Source organism: Chelonia mydas, chromosome 6 (genome assembly GCF_015237465.2).
Source record: "Chelonia mydas isolate rCheMyd1 chromosome 6, rCheMyd1.pri.v2, whole genome shotgun sequence".
In the NCBI taxonomy this organism is placed as follows: Eukaryota; Metazoa; Chordata; order Testudines; family Cheloniidae; genus Chelonia; species Chelonia mydas.
The window spans coordinates 1,614,561-1,635,023 of record NC_051246.2 but is presented as its reverse complement, the minus strand read 5'-3'; the positions used below and the strand labels follow the sequence as shown (position 1 = coordinate 1,635,023).

The window sequence follows — 20,463 nt, the reverse complement described above, 5'->3', positions numbered from 1 at the left end:
AGGGATAAATTGATGCTTGGCGAGCGCAGTTGATATGGAAACTTCCCAAACCCACCTCATCTAAACTCTGCCGGTGCCCCTCACTCCCGAGCCGCAGCCCCTGCCAGCCCAGCCCTGAGCTCATGCATGCATAAGGAGAAGTCAGCTTAACAATTTTCTGCCTTCTTATCCCATCAAACCTCTTCTGGCTCACATTAGTGCCCCTCCTTTTTTATTAATCAGAGGAAGGTTTCTGGCTGGAGCACGGTCTAAGAATGACTGTTTATATGTATCTATGTCCCCAGCCCCATTTCTATGTTCCTCATTAGCACCTGCAAAGTCCAGGGACCTTTCCAGCTCCTGTAATGAGGAGCCTGTGCGACAAACAAGAGGAAGTTTATTAGACAGAGAACGACTTTGGAGCCTTGTTGCCCGGCCCAGGAATGTGCAGTGTATAAAGAGGTGGGGCGGGCAGAGGGATGCAGAAATATTCATGAAGGAAGCAGAAATGATCTTTAAAGAGTTTGGTGTCAGAGCTGGCTCAGCTAAATTCTGTCCCCACCTTCCCCTTGCTTTGTTCAGGAGTCAAATGATGGACAGAGATTCCTTCCTCCTCGGCCTTCCGCACGTCTTTGCCACTCAGTAGTTGCTGATGACTCTGGAATTAGGGTGCAGACACCTGCTATCACTAGCATCCCTGGATTTCCAGAGAAGGGAATTACTGAAGGCATGGAAAAACTAAAGCGGGAAAACAGAACTGAACTGCAGCATATCGGTGTAAGTTCTGTATCAATCAGTAGTACAGTGAGGCAACAGCACAGCTGTAGTTAAGATAGTCATTTACTGTTTGAAAGTGACTCTTCTGCGTACAGCACTTTAAAACCCACACGCTGACTCAGATTGTCTTTGAAATTTGCTGTGCCTGCTGAGGGTTCGGGGTGGGGTTAGAGGTCCAGATCCGGGGTCCAATGTCACTTTAGCACTATTGTCAAGTGAAATAGCATTACTTAACTAGAGTGAAGATGAAGGACTCCAGTAAGCAGTTCAGGTAGTGTAGTCCTCAGTTATGCTCCTCGCTCATTTCCTGGACAACGGGACTGAGTGTGATCACAGGAAAGCCGTTCTGGGTCTTTTGGTCCAGGGGTTCCTGACACTCAGCCTCACCCCCAACATGACCTACTCATCAGAACCTGGAAATGTTATAATTCCCTTGGTGCAGAGCTATGGAAAATCTAGGGCTCTGACCCTCATGAAATTTATAGCTGGCCCTGACATCAGCTACTGAACGGTACCAAGGACCAGTTTATAAATACTTCCAAAGTCATTGTGTAACCCACACACCTCTTGGGTGTGGTGTTCTGTCCCATCTAGTGCACAGAGACCACCTAGAGAGAGTTAAATGAGTCTGCTCTACAGCCTTAGCTAAGCGCCTGTTGGCTTGTAGCTCATACAGTAGAGGCTCATGCACTAAGCTCCAGAGGCCTCAGGTTCAATCCCGCCCACCACGACCAGGGTCTGTCAGCATTACAATTGCACTTCCAAAACTTTAGCACCTCTGCTTCCAGATAGGACGACCTCTCTGTGAGCTATTGCTTCCTCAGAAGCTCCTTTGTGAGCAACACACAGCGAGCAGTGTACTGAGGGCATGTCTACACTGCAATAACAGACCCACAACACCAAGACTTGGAACCTGGATCAATTGACTTGGGTTCATGGGGCTTGGACTGAGGGGCTAAAGATAACAATGTAGATGTTCGGGCTCAGGCTGGAGTCTGGGCTCTGAAACCTGGTGATGGGGGAGGGTCTCCGAGCCCGTGCTCCAGTCCGAGCCTGAACAGCTATACTGCTACGTGTAGCCTGAGCTCTACAAGCCCGAATCAATTGACCTGGGCTTGGAGGTTCGGTACAGTGGGTTTTGTATTGTGGTGTAGCTGTACCCTCAGTGGCGTACAGGAACATGCTCTGTCCCTTGCAGTCAAGGGCAGTTGTTGCCGTGTGAGTTAGTGCTCTCAGCCTGCCTTTTGGCTAATAGTGGGGCTCCTTTAGCAAATTCAATATCCCACAAATGCACCCTGGGTCGTCTGTCCATGGTCCGCCCAGGGACAGTTTGTTGGGTTGCCAGCCTTACCAGATTGTCCTGGAGTCCCCAGCAATTAATATTTAATTAATTAAGGGTTATGTCATGTGATGAAACCTCCAGGAATATTTGCAACCAAAATTGGTGACCCTAACAGTTTGATGGGCTGTGCTGGGTCAGGGACATGAAGCCCAGAGAGTGCTGTGGGACCGGGACGATATGGGAAGGGCTAGTTTCCACAATGAACATGGCACCAGACAGGTCAGTGTAAGAGGCTCAGCCCAGATGAGTCAGTTCTCTGCTGGGCCAGGCTCACTGAACTCCTGCCGGGCAGCACTAGGCGTGATGGACCGACCAGGTCTGTGCCAGGCCCTGCAAACTAAGAACCCCAGAGTCTTGACTCCTGGTTCTTTACCTATAAGTCCAGTCACCAGCACTTCTGTGTGGCGCACGTGTTAGTAGCTTCACTCCAGTTCTTGGGGAGTTACCTGTTTGAAGGTCAAGCAAATACCTTGATCTTCAAGCACCCACTGCTGGAATCCTGAGTCCAGTTCTGGTGTGCACCATTCAAGGAGGCTGTTGATAAACTGGAGAGGGGTCAGAGAAGAGCCACGAGAATGATTGAAGGATTAGAAACCTGCCTTAGAGTGAGAGACTCCAGGAGCTCGATCTATTTAGTTTAACAGAGAAGGCTACGGGGTGACTTGATCCCAGCCTATATGTCCTGGAATGGGGAACAGGAAATTGATAATAGATGACTCTTCAATCTGGCAGGGAAAGGTCTGACACAAGCCAGTGGCTGGAAGTTGGAGCTAGACAAATTCAGACTGGAAATAAGGCACAAAGTTATAGCAGTGAGGGGAACTCACCATTGGAGCAACTTACCAAGGGCTGTGGTGGATTCTCCTTCGCTGGCAGGTTTTAAATCAAGACGGGATGTGTTTCTAAAAGCCCTGCTCTGAGAATTATTATGGGGCAGGTCTCTGGCCTGTGTTATGCAGGAGGTCAGACGAGATGACTGCAGGGGTCCCTTCTGGCCTGGGAATCTGTGAAACTTGCTATGTAATTTCATGGATACTGAATGGAGGCTCCCCCTGTGGTGGGAATAAGATGATGTTACAGATGATAGTAAGAGGGGTTAATGGAGAAAGAACAGATTATTTTGTCATGTGGCTCCCGGCAGAGATAACAAAGCCCTGATATGTGAAACAAGATGTCTGTGACGGTGGAGAGACTAACAGCTGGACCCTCGTTGCAGGCGTACGACATGGGGGGAGCGCGTCTCGCCCTGACGCTGTGTGTCACCGAGAATCGGGAAGGAGCTGAGAGTGACATCAATGCCCTGGAAATAATGTTTAACACTTTGGGCTTTAAGAACCAGGTGATCAGGAATCCCAAGGCATCGGTAAGTGTCTCCGCTTCTCCCTGTAAACCACGTTCCCTTCCAGTTACGGCCCCACAGCCAGATTCTCCGTGCCCCCATGTGGTACAGGAACAGGAGGGGCTGCAGCAAAGCCAGTGTGAGCTGCCTTTGTCCCTCCCTTCATGTGAGTCCTAAATCAGCACTGATGCCGGGACTAGAACTCAGGTCTCCCACCAGGGTGCCCTAGCCACGGGGCTCTGGAGTCTGGCTATATGAACGTTTAATTATTTACATGCCGTGGAGCAGCTTTGAGAGGAGGGCTTGAGAGTCATGTGTCCGAATATCCCCTGGTTCAGTGCTTGGAGCACTTGCCTATTCCAGTGACTATGTAATTATTGCTACGCGGGGGAACAGCTTCAGCCCAGTGCTTGGGAGCAGCATGTGGAGTTAGAGGGTGGGCTCGTGAGTGCAGTTTCTATCTGGCCTCTCCCAGCCCCACATGTGGTGCGGAGTGTATTACCCTCCTGCCGTTCACACGCACAAGAAACTGCAAAGATTAGCCTGTGTTTGTGTGTTTGCTTCTTTCAATCCTCCCCGTGAGTGGTGGGAGGGTAGAGGAGGGGGAGATGAAGATAAGCAATGATGTGACAACCCTGTAGTTATGTAGGATGAGCTGTATTCCCACACCTCAGGGTTCCTGCTTCCCCCATCCCTCTGGTCCCTGCTGTTTACTCCCTCCCTGGGTCCCCACTTCCCCCGCAAAAGTCCCCTCTCTAAGGGCATGTCTACCTGGCAGCTGGGAGCAAGCTTCCCAGCTCAGGTAGACAGAGGTGCGAGCTCTGGCTCGAGAGCTAGCGCACTACAAAGAGCAGAGTGACTGGGGGGTAGCATGGGTGGCGGCTTGGGCTGGCTGCCTGAGCACAAACCCACCCGGACCCCCTGTGTATGTACTCAGGAGGCTCGCCTGAGCCGCTTCCCCAGCTGCACTGCTGTTTTTAGCATGCCAGCTTGAGCAGAGCTAGCGTGTGTCTTTCCGCCCACACTAGGAAGCGCGTGCCCAGTTGCTGTGTAGACGTATCCTAACACACTCCCATTTCTCTTAGACTCCAGGCTGCAAAACACTTCATTAGTGCAGAGGAGAGGTTGCCCAGTGGGGCCTTTCCAGATCGTTGAGTTTAGCAAAACTCAAACTTGTGAAGAAGCAGGAAATACAGAGTTAAGACCCACAGAGCCTTGACTCAGCCCTCTTTGAGCGATGCCCTGATGCGCCCATAACACCCACACACCCACACTGCCCTGTCATTGTGATAGCCAGATGCTACCTGCACCTGCCCTGTGCTCAGTCTCAGAGTCTTCTCCCCCAACAGAACACCACACTTGTGAGCTTAACAACCACTTCAAAACCGTCTGCAGAGTGCGGCAACCAACACTTACTGGTGGTCACTCGCACACTTTTTCTAAGATACTTAATTAGCTTTAGGCAAATCAAATAAATGTGTGCATAGACATGTCCAAATCATTGTAATGTATTTATGGCTAGCTAGCAAGTCTGCTGTGACAAGTGATATTAACAAACATACAAGTATCACTTTTCACAGCAGACTTACTCAGCCCTGGCAAGCCGGGGGACAAATGAAGCCCTGGATGGAGGGTCAGGGGCGGCAGCTGGGGCCAGGGGTGAAGGGGGTGGGTGTGGAAGGTGGGGAAAGCAGCGGGGAATAGGAGCATAAAGCCCCGTGGCCAGAGCCTAAAGCCCTGCAGCTGGAGCATGGGGCCCAGGGACAGAGCCTGAAGCGGCTGGAGCCTGGGGCTGAAGCCCAAACCCTGAGCCCCACCGCCCCTGGGAGGGTGGGGAACTCACCAGCTGCTTGCTGCTCCAGCATTGTGCCCCAGATGTCTCCAGAGGGGGATAGGGCCCCTGCAGGCAGCCCCAGCAGCCAACACCAAGGCAGGGCATCCAGGAGCACCAGGGAGGAGGAGGGGCCATTACTTCCCCCGCCCCATCACAGCCCAGGAGGCTGTGGCCACAAGGAAAGGTGCTAGTGGCCACATTTGAGAAATGCTGGCCTGGAGTCTCGTGGAGAGGTGTATTGATTGATCTGCCAGGGCAGTAAAGGTTTGGTCTCCTGAGGCCGGGCCACAGCATAGGAATGCTATTGCCAGTCTCTTTAGAATGAGAGTCCCTAGGAGCACACAAGAACAAACTGCAATTTATCACAAGTCCCTTTACCAATAAATCCACCCTGCAGATAATCACACGAACATTGAACTACACTAGCAGACAGAGCTAGTGAGAGTGTTTAGCCCTATGACTGATATCACTCACATCTCCTGCGGGAGGGCCCTGGAGTGTCAGTCACCATCATCATTGGTGGTAGTCATCCTTGTGGGTTCCCCCTGTCACAGGGTCACAGGCTCAATGCTCTGCAACTGCTCCAAATGAAGCCAGTCAGGATTCTGGGGGAGTCTCCTCTCTCTCAGCACACTTCCACCAGGGCATGGAGCTTCTTTGGCTTCGGCCTTCCTGGGTCTGACCTCAGAGCTTTCAGCCCCCTGTTAATACCGTGCACTTCCCGCAACGAGTCCCCTGGATGGGACCCCTAGGGCAGCCAGGATACAAAGTGTCGGCCGTTGGACAGCCGGGGGCAGTCACACCTGTCCTTGAGGGGTCCCTGCAACAATCACACCCCCTTGTCCCACCGAGAAACTTAAGTAATGCATAGGGGAAACCGAGGCATGCACAGAGTATCCAGAGAAAACAATAAGAACATCCCCACTTCCTGAAACCCCCCAGCATGCGGGCTGGGCACCACCTTTTATCCTGAGTTACGTTTACACCTACTAAGGCTCATACGTACACATGAAAGTGTCAGTTCCTTTTTTCTTATTTGCACTTATTTCCACGCCCTTCTCTCTCCGTGTCCCCCCTCACCCCACCCTTCCCTGCAACATATAGCCCCCCCCCCATTTCCAGCTCCCCTGCCCCTCCCGTTAAGCCACTAGCTGGCCCCCATCCCCCACTTGCTGAAGTGCCCCAGGCTGCCCTTACGTAGCCTGAGCGGAGCCTCCCCTCAGCCCCTGCTGGGACTCCTGCCCCAGGTCCAGCCAGTCTGCCCCTCCTGCAAACTGGGTCCCTCCCCCCCCCACTGGCCAGCCCCCACAGAGTGATGTGTATCTCAGCTTGGTATTTCCTTGTTTTCATCATTTTGATTTGCATCACCTTCAGCCCCCCTCCCCCAGCTCACATGGGAGGGCAAGGAGAGAGGCTCAGACACCCCTGGAAGGGCCAGCACCCCAGACACTGCCCCCACAATCTCCCCCCCCCCGCTGCTTGTGCTGGGTTGGTGACTCAGGGGACACCGAAGGGGTTTATGTGCAGCATCAAATGGGCATCTGAGGCCTTGCTTTTCCTCTCCCTTACAAAAATAGGAATTTGGCTTTTCACCTTTTCCAGTTTCCCCTAAATCAAAGGGGATCTGACCACCGATGCCTAGAACATGCCCTGCAGTTTTGGAAGGGATCCAGCGTACAATCAGAAGGTATTACCTTCCCGACAGACACACAGAGAAATCAGGTTGTGTTGAGGGGCCAGGGCCTTGCTTCACCAGGCCAGACACGCTGAAATGCTGTATGGAAAGTAGCCGCTTTTAGTCTCTGTCCTTCCTTTTTTCACTGGTACATAAAGCAAGTCGACAATCCACAGTCTTCATTCTGTACCATGAATGTGACACACACTGGAAAGAAGGCTGTATAAATGTTAGTATTGATCTAAGCTCGAATTCATCTTTTACCCAGCCAATTTACTGAGCTCACAATTTTTGGTCAAAGGACTTCAAGAAGCAGCTGCAGAAATTTAGAAAGGAAATAGATGAAAGGAATGATCTGGTCAGCTGCAGTGTTGTGGTCATCATGGCGCATGGAGACAGTGGACATGTCATGGCAGCTGATGGACGGCATGTGAACCTGGACGAGCTGTTTGCAGAGATGACCAACGAGACCTGCCAAGCGCTGCGGGGTAAACCCAAGGTCTTCATCATCCAGGCCTGCCGGGGGGGTGAGTCTTAGAGACATTTGACTGTACAGGAGGAGACCCTGAGGAAGCCTAGGAACAGGGGTTTGGGGTGGAGGGTCTGTCATTTATTGCATCAGGTTTGACCCCTTCCTCTCAGCTTCATTTAGCTCCTCCTCCTCCTCAACTGAGATCTTCAGAGCTGTGACCATATTTTCCTCTCTCAGGCTCCTACCCACCTGCTGCATCTATAAATAGAGGCAAAGCACTTGAGAACATAAGAGCGGCCAGACTGGTTCAGACCAAAGGTCCATCTAGCCCAGCATCCTGTCCTCCGACAGTGGCCAGTGCCAGGTGCCCCAGAGGGAAGGAACAGATAGGTTATCCTCAAGTGATCCATCCCCTGTCACCCATTCCCAGCTCCTGGCAAACAGAGGCTGCCCTGCCCATCCTGGCTAATAGCTACTGATGGACCTATCCTCCATGAACTTATCTAGTTCTTTTTTGAACCCTGTTATAGTCTGGGCCTTCACAACATCCCCTGGCAACTGGGAGCAGAGTCAGTGAGTGAAGCCCCCCTGGGGTGGTCAGTCTCACTCCACCAGCTGGGCTTAGCTCCCTTCAGTTCCCCTTGTGTGAGGGGAACCCCTGGCTGGGATAGATCCCAGCATAGCAGCCGTGTGCTTGCCCCCTTCCCTGTCCATGGGGCATGGATGGGGGAAAGGGGGTGACCAGAAGGCAGTGTTCCTGTACCCCGCGGATCTCCAGCTGCCAGAATGGTCCCTCTGGGCCGTGGGCAGCAAGGTGTAATGTAGGGCAGCTTCATGCTCGGGGCTGAGCCGCCCCAGGACTGGGGGCGCGGGAAGGTGGTTCAAAGCCAGTGTAATGGCTGGAGCTGCTCGGTGCTGGTGCACACCAAACCCCAAGGGGCAGGCCAGTCGAGAATGGGGAGCCCTGGGGCACCATCTCTAGACCAGTCCCTGCTCCAGCAAACAGGCACTTGCACGTTTCCAGGCCAGGCTCAGTCAGTGTCTCTCTCTGGGGTGGCTCTGCTCTGGCTCCAGCCCCCGCTGCTCCCCCATAGTCCCCACACATGCTGTACTGGTGGGTTCCTGGCTCCTGCTCTGTGCACAGCTCTTTGGTGCTTTCTCCGGCATCCAGCTTCGCTGCTTCTCCCGGCTTGTCATGTCATCACCGCTTCCCCCGCTGCCAGGTGTCTTCCTGGGCCAGGGTCTGGGCACAGAGTTCCTGCCCCCTCTGCTTACTTGGCTGGGGGAAGGGGATGTGCCTGCATGTCGTAGATCAGCGGGGAGGGGTTGATGGGGATGGTAGTTCCCTGCTTAGCAGGTTCATCACATCACCCTTGGCCCCTCCTTGGTCCTGCACTGAGCAGGGCATGGCCAGGCTGGAAGGTCAGGCCCACGGTGTGCGTCCCTCGTCTCGTCTCAGCTCAGCAAGACTCGGGGTGTGTGAGCAGCTTCCTCCACTAACTACTGAGCCAAAAGAGATCCACCTTCCCTCTGGGCTGAGTTTAACAGGTTCCCACAGATCACTGTGACCTTCACTCCGTCTGATAAAATGGGGCACTTCAACTTGAGGGACTGGTGCAATTCAAAGTGACCCTGAGCTCAGCAAAGAGCAGGTGAACCCGGTGTACAGCCAGAGAATCAGAGCAATATGGGGCTGGAAGGGATGTCCAGAGGTCATCCAGGTTTTCTAAACTGATCATTTATGTTGCTCTCCTCCGCACTCTCCAATTTGTCTTCATCTTTCCTAAAGTGCGGTGTCCAGAAGTGGACACGTTTCTCCAGCTGGGGCCTCCCCAGTGCTGAGTAGAGTGGGACAGTTACCTCCCGTGTCTTGCACATGACACTCCTGTTAATACGCCCCAGAATGATATTTGCTTATTTTGCAACTATATCACATTGCTGTCTCTGAAAGGAAAACTATTTAACTTTAGGTAACAGAGACTCCGGCGTTCCTGGGGACATGAATGATTCAGTGGACTCTCTTGCACCTGGCAACCACTCACCCAGTCCTGATGATTACAAGCTGATCCCGACGCACACCGACAGTCTTTTCGTCTATGCGTCTGCCCCAGGTATGAGAGCAAACACCTCCCCCCTACTTAGCTGAAGTAACCGTGTAACTGCGCTGATGTCTGTGTGCCGGCTGCTGGTTTTGCTGACGGGTGACACAAACATTCAGGTAGGAAAGTTGCAATCCCCTGGCTGCTCCAGGCAGCTCATTCCCACTCCCTGCTGGAGTCTCACTCTCTCCAGTCACTCCGTGTTTCCTCCAGTCGTCCCCAGCAAACCCTCTGCTACCTGGAACCAAGCTGGGTTCTGTTCTCTCCCTTTAAATGTCACCCGGGTGCAGCTTGCTGGTGCTAACCAGGTATTCGCGCTTGCAAAACGTGGGCCTGGGGTCAGCACAGATGCTGCCACAGTTTAACTAAACCAGTTTAAAATAACCCCTTTAGTTAAGCCAGTGCAAACCTCTCCCTGTAGTTTAAACCTAGCTCATATCAGTTTACCTGTCACTTACAAACTACTGGCGCAAGATAACCAGATATAAGCCACCTTTTGTTCTGTGTGTGTACAGCTGCTAGCACAATCTGGTGTTGGGCCATGGCGGGGTGTCCTAGGTGCTACCGTAATACATCTAATAGATAACGTACAGGGCCTGGCACAGTGGGGGCCTGACTCCGAGGTGCTACCGTAATACATCTAATAGATAATATACAGCTCCTGGCACAGTGAGGGCCTGGCTCCTAGGTGCTACTATAGCACAGGTAAATAATAGTAACTGTAAACCACTACAAGCATCTGCACAGGGGCTTGCAGTGGGTTACCTGAAGGGGTTATTTGAAACTGGTTTAGTTAAACGTCTGTTAAACGGTGCCTCCCCTGCAGCCCCGGCGCTGCTCTGCTGTGAGCTGAGGGTGCTCGGAGGAGCTGCTGCCCCTCCTGTCCCCCAGGCTGGCTGCCTGCCCCACCACAGAGGAGAGACGAGAGTAGCGCCGGTCGCTCCATGGCCTGTTTGCCTTTGGGGGGAGCCCAGGACAGGAGCTCAGGCTCTGCCTGCCCCTGGGGGAGCCGCTAGCAAAGGCCGGCCCAGGTGGGGGGAAGGACAAGAAGAGAAACTGAGGCAAGCACCTGTCACGGCTCCCTGATTCTCCACCTCGGCCTGGGGCTGCTCTAACTTGTGCCCGCTGGCAGAGGTCCACGTGGGACCAGGCCTCAGCTGGGGGCGGCTTGAGTGCCGTGGGGCCCAGTCACCCCCTTCCCCACCCCGATGGTACCCTACTGCCCAGCCCTGTGCTAGGGGCTGTGGGGGGAGGCAGGAGGAGCTTGGGGGCCGGGGTAGGGAGGGAGCTGTAGGCGGCTGTGGAGATGAGGGTGGGAGAAGGGCAGGAGGGTCTGTAGGAGCCCCCTGCAGCGTGGGTAGAGCAAAGGGCGAAGGGGAGACTGGACAGAGATGGGGAGGGGGCGCAGCAGCTGAGGAGGGGGGAGGGCTCAGGAACCCTGCCGGCAACATGCTCTCCAAAGGCTAACATGCCCAGCGTCCGCAGAAAGGGGTCTGCCCCTGCAATGCTGGCCTGTGGGGCAGGACACAGGGCAGGGCCCAGCCGTGACCCCTCACCACAAACCCCGCGGAGCCGTGCAGCCTGCTGGGCGTGTTGCCGGGTAGCTGGAGTGAGCAGGGGGAAGCTCAGCTCAGGGAAGGGAGCTGCAGGGAGGAGCGTGAGGGAGAAAATCTCCCCAGGGAGGGTCCCTGGCTAAGCAGGGCAGGGCCTGGAGGACCCCGAGGGGAACTCGGGAGAGGGGTAGGAAGTGCGCCAGGTAAAGGAGCAGATGTGGTTTTTGGTACACAGGGCTGCTCCCAGCGTCAGGCTGGGGCTGGGTTCCCAGGAGGGGGCGCATGAGCCCATTGGAAGGTTTGCGGAGCCCAGCCAGGGGGTGGACGGCTGAGCCAAAGGCCGGCTGAGGAGGAGCCCCAGAGAAGGCGGAAGGATTGGTTTTCTGTTAGATGTTAGTGGGGCAGTTGGGAGCCTGGAAGGGCTGCGCTAAAGGCGGTGACCCGGCCAGAGGGCCGAGTTACTGACAGACAGAGCCCCAAAGTAACTGCTGGCAGCCGGCGTAAGCCACACCTGGCCACAAGGGGGCGCCGAATGGTGAGCAGACTCTGTTACAGGGTGAGTCAGGGTGCAAAGGACCTCGACAGGCGCCAACTCCATGGGTGCTCAGCACCCACCAGCCACCCGCCGATCAGCTCCTCCTCCTCCCCCCCCATCGCCTCCCACCCGCCGCCAATCAGCTGTTTGGTGGCAGGCACTGGGGAAGGGGGAGGGGCGGGGGCAGGAAAAGGCGGAGCAAGGACAGGGTGCACTTGGGGAGGGGGCGGAGCAGGGGCTAGAAGAGGTGGGGTGGGGCACCGCCGCAGGGGAAGGGGCGGAGCGGGGGCAGGGAGAGGCGGCTTGAGGGTGTGGCCTTCGGGGAAGGGGTGAAGTGGGGGTGGGGCCAAATGGGGGTGGAGCATCCCCGGGAAAGCTGAAAGTCAGTGCCTGTGGGTTATCTTGGGCATCCCATCTGCTGAGGCCAGGCCAAATAACCCTAGACCATCCCGGACAGGTGGTGGTTGTACCATATTTGTTGTATTATAGTCCCTGGGGTGTGGTTTTTTTTTCTTTGTTTTTTGTAAATACGCAGTTAAAAGCATGTAATTACACAACTAATTAAAAATAGAAGAAATAGGTTGTTCCACATGACCTGTAATTAACCAGTGGAACTCACTGCCACAGGATGTTACTGAGGCCAAGAATTTAGCAAGAGTCAAAACAGGAATGGGCATTTATATGGGTAACAGATATCCAGAGTTAGAACAGTTAATTCTAACCCAAGAGAGTTTTTAGCAGAGACATTTAACCTCCTGCTTCAGGGCTTGAGCCAGTCGCTAACCACTAGATGCTGGGATGAGACTGAACCAGTCAGAGTCAGAGACTGTGATCCCCCTTGTAGGGCTGACTTGAAGGTGGGTTTATCTGGGTACATGCTCACAGTCGATCCTGAGGTGGAACATGTCGTCCCCCCACCCTGCGCCCCGGACTGAATGGTGCCCTGGTGGGTGTGGCTGCAGTGAGTAGGGGGGGCTGGTGGGGCCAAGGGACAACCTGTGTTTAGCACAGTGGCAAGTGTGTGTTGGGAGGAGAAGGCCCTACAGCGAGGGAGTGTGTCTGGGTGGGGAGGTTGGAGAAGCTGTGGCTAAGGGCTGGAGTCTCACAGGGGTCCCCAAGCTGGCAGGGTTTGCAGAAGCCCTGCTGGAGCAGTAAGTGACTCTGAAAAGCAGTCAGAGGCCATCACAGCACGTCTTGTGTGGGTGTTTCACAAAGGACAGAGATGAACTCCTCACAGTGACAGCCCTGAATGCTGATCTGCACAAAGCAGAAATCCCTAGCCTTCAACTCGGCCAACTAGCACGTGCTGAAGTGCGACTCGCCTTGTGTCAACTAGTGTTAGCACAGGTCAGAAAGTGCTGACAAGAAATACCTGCAGGCTGTCTTGACAATCTCATTCCGTATGACGTAATTAAACTGCCTGGCCATTCACCAGGATACGTCGCCTATAGGAATGAACAACATGGATGCCGGTTCATTCAGAACATAGCGGACGTCTTCAAGGAGCGTGAAGACTGTCACATGCTGGACTTACTTACCAAGGTAAGGTAACTATCTCTGCATGTGGTGACTCCCTCCTAGGTCTCTGTGTGAATCACAGGGTGTCTTAGCCAAGGCTGTGATCTGGAGTGTGACCCAGGTCCCAATGTCCACAGGGAGAGAGCTGCCTCCCCGTAAAACACACAGCTCAGACGCCGGACCTGGGTCTGGGGAGCTCCGTGGAAAACGAACTGGACTCTGTTCAGTGTGACAAACCCCCCCATCACATACACCTGCCCTCTTCCAGCCAAGCAGATCTTTCTATGAGTAGGCCTGGAGGAATTCGACTTTAATATTATATGTCAAAATTATACAACCATTTTCCAGAACATGTTTTATTTTTATTTATTTAAATTTTCAGTGATAGGAAATTATGGGAGCATGTCAGACAATTATTTAATGTCCGTAGGTGTTGAGATTGAAAGCGTTAAAGTTTTATAACCATTCAAACACAAATTGTCAGCAAACCCTAAGAAGGTCTCAAGCAGTGTTTTTCTTACTTGGCCTAGCTGTAAATGTTGATTATTATTGATTGTGTGTGTGTGTGTGTGTACAGTGAAACTGATGTTTACTGACATTTACCGATTAAAAAAATCGATTCCTTCCTAGCCTCACAAAAAGGTGAGTATTGTATAGTAACTCCTCACTTAAAGTCGTCCTGGTTAACGTTGTTTCATTGTTACGTTGCTGATCAATTAGGGAACATGCTCGTTTAAAGTTGTGCAATGCTCCACTCTTACGTTGTTTGGCTGCCTGCTTTCTCCACAGCTGGCAGCCTCCCTACACCGCCCCCCACTCCCCACAGCACCTCCCACCCACTGGCAGACCCCTCAGATCAGTGCCTTCCCCCTCCTCCATCCACCTCCTGCCCATGGCAATCTGCTGGCTTGCAGCGTTTAGGAGGCAGGAGGGAGTGGGGAGGAACGAGGACTCAGCGTGCCTCCCGCCTCCCCACTCCCTCCTGCCTCCTGCCTGTGACAATCAGCTGGCGTGTGGCATTGAGAAGGCAGGGGATGGAGGGGGGAGGAGTGAGGACGCAGAGTGGGAAGCAAAGGGGGAGGAGGTGGGGGGCAGAAGAGGCGGGTTAAGGGTGGGGGCTTGGGGGAAGGGGTGGAGTGGGCTGACCGAGGGTTGAGTCCTCCCCCCGGCCCCCCGGCAAAGTCAGTACCTGTGCTTGCAAGAACAGCAAGAGAAGCAGGGGGACAATCCACCCTTTTCCACCCTCTGACTCCACCACCTCAACCAAGCTTCATACTCAGCAATGGTGATTGTAGTACAGTATTAAATTGTTTCTTTAAAATTGTTTAAAACTTATACCTGTATTAAATTGCTTGTTTAAAATTGTTTAAAATGTATATAGTGCCTTTTGTCTGGCAAAATTTTTTTTCCCTGGAACCTAACCCCCCCTATTTACATTAATTTTTATGGGGAAATTGGATTCGCTTTAACATTGTTTCGCTTAGTTGCATTTTTCAGGAACATAACTACAATGTTAAGTGAGGAGTTACTGTAATTCCTGCTGTTTGATCCTGACACGACAGGCAAACCTGGGGCCTTTCTTTGGGCATTTAGCCTGTGTCAAGTTAACTCAATTGAGTTTTCACTTGTTAGCTAATGCAATTTTGTCAAAAGCTCACACCCTTAATTGACATTGCTATGCCAGGAAAACTTCTCAGTGTAACTTGCCCTAGGTGGGTATCAGCAAAACGTTCTAGTGTCAGCCAAGCCCTAGGCTACAAAGAGGAGTTGGACCAGTATAACTTAAGTCTGCTTTTAAACTTATTTAGTTAAACCACTTCAGCACCTCGTGTAGACACTCTTATTTTGGTTTAAGAGGCGCTAGCTGAAATTTGTTCCTAATTGTGTCCTGGGTACAGCTTGCTTATATTGATTTAGTTTAAGTCATCCTCCAGGGTTCCCCCTCATGGTATGGGGTGGCCCTGCAGGTGTCCGACCCTCAGTTTCCCTCCTCAGTTCTAATTTAGTCCAGCTCCCGAAAGAGCCCCTTCTGCCCCCTCCTGAGGTTCAGGGCTCCACGGCTCTCCTTCGAGGACACTTCAAGTCCTGATCTGCCCATCCTGCAAATGCTTCCTTAGGTCCAGGTTTGACAGCCCAACTGCTGCAGTGTTTTCTGCTCTCAGCTGCTTCTCCTGGGCTGGGCTTGGAGCCCCCTTATGAGGTCACCTGCCCCCAGTCAACCAGGCAGGCTCTTGATCCTCCCCAGGTGGGCTTAGCAACCCCAAACCCCAGTCTGCACCTGCTGGCAGAGAAGGCACCTGAGAGGTAAGTGCCTAAATACTGTATACAGAGGCCTTGTCCACATGGCTACCAGTTATACGCAGTTATCCCGTATCACTCCCCGTGTGGACACGCTCATCACAGTACAGGTATAACTACGCTTTCTTTATGTACCCGTGTTCAATATCGTGTGAATAGTGACCAGTCAACTCTAACAATTCTCCAGGGACCAGCTTTGAGCCAGGCCTCTGTTAAGACGTGAACTGGATGCTGGCAATGTCTGTTTCCATCACACCAACAGCGAACTGCTGTGGGAACTGATGCCTGGCGGAGTCCTTGGGCTCTGACCCGGCGCGTGGATAATTGTAACAGTCGCAGATGCACAAAGAAGTTGGTGATTAGCACACGTAAAAATATCGGTATCAATACAAGTCTTGAGTTTGATTAAAATCCCCTTCTTCCTTTGGGGACTGAATATTACTGAAACAGCGGGAGAACTGAATATTACTGAAACTGAGGAAGCACACCCAATTGGACACACACAGTCCAAATGACAAAGGACTTCATTCTCCCCCAGGTGCTTCAAAGAGTTTCTGAAAAAGAAAAGGGTACCACCGGAATGAAACCAGCCCCAGGACCGACCCTTGGGGCACTCCGCTTGATACCAGCTGCCAACTAGACATGGAGCCATTGATCACTACCCATTGAGCCCGACAATCTAGCCAGCTTTCTATTCACCTTATAGTCCATTGATCCAGCCCATACTTCTTTAACTTGCTGGGAAGAATACTGTGGGAGACCGTGTCAAAAGCTTTGCTAAAGTCAAGGTGTATCACATCTACTGCTTTTTCCTCATCTACAGAGCCAGTTTTCTCACCATAGAAGGCAATCAGGTTGATCAGGCTTGACTTGCCATTGGTGAATCCATGCTGACTGTTCCTGATCACCTTCCTCTCCTCCAAGTGCTTCAAAACAAGCTACATGAATTCTTTGCATTGGTGTTCATGGCTGAGGATGTGAGGGAGATTCCCAAACCTGAGCCATTCTTTTTAGGTGACAGATCTGAGGAACTGTCCCAGACTGAGGTGTCATTAGAGGAGGTTTTGGAACAAATTGATAAACTAAACAGCAATAAGTCCCTGACTCCCCCACACTCCGTGACAATCAGTTCTTCAGGTTATAGTCCAATGTCCAAATATCCAATATCAGGGAGGCCCAGATGGGACTGGGGATCTCAGTCTTGTAATTCAAATTTCCCCTGATGAAGCTTAAGCAGATCTGAGATACAGGATCAAGTCCCAAGAATTTTTTATAGATCTCTGGCAAGCTATCGGTAGCCTCTTGACAGCAGGTATCCTGGTTGATTCAGACCATAGCGGAGTTCTTCAAGGAGTCTCAAGGCTTTCACGTGCTGGAGTTACTTACCGAGGTAAGGGACGCAGGAGACGTTCTCCTACCTCTGCATCTGGTGACTCCCTCCTACGTCTCTGTGTGTATCGCTGGGTGTCTTAGCCAAGGCTGTGACCTGGAGTGTGAACCAGATCCCAATGTCCACAGGGAGAGAGCTGCCTCCCCGTAAAACACACAGCTCGGACGCCGGACCTGGGTCTGGGGAGCTCCGTGGAAGATGACCTGGACTCTGATCACTGAGAGCATGGACGCCCCCATCACAGTAATGCACCTTCGCTCTCTCAGCCTAGTAGGTCGTTCTGTAAGTTGAAGAGTGTCACTATCTTCCCGAGCTATTGCTTCGCAGAGGATGTGGACACTTAATTCATTTCAGTGTGGACTGACATGGCCTCTGTGTACATCAGCTCGGTTGTTGCATTCTTTATTTGGCCAAAAGGAAACAGTCTCTTCTTAGCAGCTAGTGCAGTTACCCTCTGCCATACGACACTGGGAGACCGATGCTGGACTAGTGCACCCACTGCTGGGGTGTGTGTTTTGTAAGAGGAGGTTGAAAGGTTGAAGAGGGGGCAGAAAACAGCCCCAAGGATGATCCGAGGGCTGGAGAAAATCCCTGGCAGTGGGAGACTGAAAGAGCTCGGTCTGTTCAGCTTTCCAAAAAGAAGAGTGAGAGGAAACAACACTAAAGCAAAAATGGCCATCTAAATAAACCAGCTTCCTTTTCCCAGCCAAATTATTCAACACCGTGTCTGATCCCCTCTAAAGCCAGGGATTTTCTTTGAAAAGACTCGATCCAACTAAATGGGGAAGGAGATTAAAAAATGTGACTTCCTTGACTTTTTACCTTTCAAACGCTCTAGCTGTTTTCCTTCTGGTGTGTGTGAAACAAAAGGCTGGAAGTTTGGGGTTTTATTTAAAAGTGGATTGTTGGAGCTCCCTGGCTAGGGCTGTAACAGATCAGATCCTCCCTGGCCGGCCACAGAGGGGACGTGTAACATGCACTGGGCATCTGAGCTAACACCTCAGGCATGGGTGGGCAGTTCACACCTCTCAGAGTTACTAAGGATGGTTAAACCAGTGCAGCCCCCTGGGGGGAAGGTCTCATTCTGGTTTAAGAGCCGCGTATTTTGGTTTACCTTCAATCTGCTCCTAATGGATTTAGGGTGAACTGAAATAAGGCGCGTCCACACAGGGGTCTTCACTGGTTTGACTGAACCGATGCAAGTTTGTGTGTGGACAAGGCTGGAGATGCTGAAATCAGACACCGGAGCTTGACGCTTCATTGAGTAACTGATCATTATCGAAACTGCTGTCATGATATTAAGACGGCTGTTCCCAATGACTCTTGACGTTCAATCTCTCCCAGGTAATTCAAAGAGTTTCAGAAACAGATTTTCAGAAGAAATATAAACTGAGCCCCATTCTCCAGAGCTCGCTGAGGAAGCTGGCCTTTCTGAAGGTAAGGGAGCCGGTCGTTTCCAGCCCCGACTCTGCCGGGCCAGACACGGAACTGAGGTGTCTCCAGTTGCCCCCGTTATCCCTCACCCCAGCGAGCGCGGGGCTGGAGGCACGACCCACAGCAGCTCCCACATCAGGGGGACGATGCTGAGAATGGAGGATCCTACGTCCTGCCCTGCGTTGGGCGTCTGGGTTAACAACAAACACCACGTAAAATAGGGAGTTTAGTCTTTAACAAATAAGGGATAAATCGATGCTTGCTGAGAGCAGATGATATGGAAACTTCCCAAACCCACCTCATCTAAACTCTGCCGGTGCCCCTCACTCCCGACCCGCAGCCCCTGCTAGCCCAGCCCTGGGCTCTCCTCCCCCACGTATGGCATGTTCACCCCCCATTCGGGGAAGCTAGCCCCGGCCCCACCTCTTCCACCCAAGGCCCTGCCCCCACTCTGCCCCCCACCCACCTGCTCTCACCAGCTGGCCCACTGAAGGAGCCCTGGCCTGAGCCGAGCCCGTGCCGCCCAGAGGAGCTCTATGTCCCGCCACGGCCTGGCCCCGGGGCGACGGTGGGGACCATTAGCAGCGGTTTGGGGAGGCTTAGCCTGCCCCAGCCTCCATTACCCACCACCCCTGGCCTCCCCACAGCTCTGCTCTGCTGCGGATCAGCAGGTTACCGGTGATGGCTGTGGCAGGGTTCCCTGTTTTGTAATTGTAGTGTTGTTCTCTTCAGTTTTACTTCCCCCTCGGAGGGAAACGTGATGCATTTGTTCAGCAAAAAACACAAATCTGCTGGATAAAACAAACTTTGGGCAGAGTTTGAAATTTAAACCACGACAGGCTGCTTTTCTCATGCTGTCCTGGTATTAACAGATCTACCCTGGTGTGTTTTTGTTTCTTTTTGTTTTGTGTGTGTGCCGAGGCACCGACTCCATGGGTGCTCTGGGGCAGGAGCACCCACAGGGAAAAATTAGTGGGTGCTCTGCACCCACCAGCAGCCAAGCTCCCTTCCCCGCCCCCCCACCTCACCTCCATCCCCGTTTCTTTGCCTACCTCCCAGCGCTTGCTGCCGCAAAACAGCCATTTTGCGGCATAACAAGCTCCAGAAGGGAGGGAGGGGGGAGGAGCAGGAAAGTGGCACGCTCAGGGGAGGAGGCAGGGCCGGGGCGGGGATTTGAGGAAGGGGTTGGAATGGGGGCAGAGCAGGGGTGGGAAGGAGCGGGGCAGGGGTGGAGTCGGGGTGGGGCTGGGAGCACGTGGGGGTCGAGCACGCACTGATGCCAGCAGAACTCAGCGCCTTTGTGTGTGTGTGTGTGTATGTGTGTTTTTTTCTTTCCTAGGATGCTGGTCAATCTTCCAGCAGGTAAGATGTTTGCTGAAGAATAAGTTTAACAAAGAATTGACTGGACAATGAAGTACTAGTTGATTTACGGAGGGACCAAGGGGCTGCCACCTTCACCCCTTCCTCCCGGGAGATATACTTTGTGTTATTTAATGGGATCTCTTGCTAATGCCTCCTGACCCAGCATGTTGTGACGGGAGCAGGTAATGTTGCAGGTGATCACATCCAAGCCCCCATTCAGACAACCCCTTGGGCGCAAGCTTAACTTGGAAGTCAGTGGAACTACTCCAGCGCTTACAGTTAAGCATGTGCCTTAGTATTTTGCTGAATCTGGGCCAAAATGTGGCCTGTCTCTGGAAAAGCTGAGGTCATTCACAGTTGCCCATATTCCCACTGCTCAGGGCTCATCCCCTCCAGCAGGGGCAGGGGCAGGTGGGCACACACAATAAAGATGTAATCCCCCCCCTCACTATGGCAGGAATTGTATCACCCCTGGGAGCTTCAGCCATTAGATGGCCACATTGTTCACACAAACGCACACACACACGTCTCTTTTCAAGTGTTTCTTCTGTGCAGAATAACTGTATAGTGGCATCATGGGGCTTTGCACTCACTGTCTCTCGTGGGGCGTCTACACTGAGGCGGGTAGGTTACCTGTAATGTTAGCATTTAAGTACTCCTAATTAGCATGGAAAAGTTCAGCCCCAAAGATGAATGCTTTAGAAAACTAGATGATCGCTTGAAACGTGTTGTTATAATTTGTCATGCTTTATTAGTCACTGCCAGCCAAATGCTGTAAGCGAACCGTACGGTTGCACACTGCAAAAGTTGGCTTTATGTCCACAGCTGCCTTTCTTAGTTCACAGAAATCATCAGA

The 20,463-nt window shown here is 52.6% G+C and overlaps 1 protein-coding gene across 1 annotated transcript; it reads left to right on the top strand.

Annotated features, from left to right (window-relative positions):
* The first annotated feature begins 580 nt into the window (after positions 1 to 580).
* LOC122466149 (caspase-14-like) lies at positions 581 to 7,484 on the top strand. The gene is made up of 3 exons (XM_043548289.1): positions 581 to 756; positions 3,315 to 3,461; positions 7,248 to 7,484. Exons 1-3 carry the CDS (start codon positions 709 to 711, stop codon positions 7,482 to 7,484), a joined length of 432 nt encoding a protein of 143 aa, XP_043404224.1. The 5' UTR covers positions 581 to 708.
* Positions 7,485 to 20,463: the final 12,979 nt, after the last annotated feature.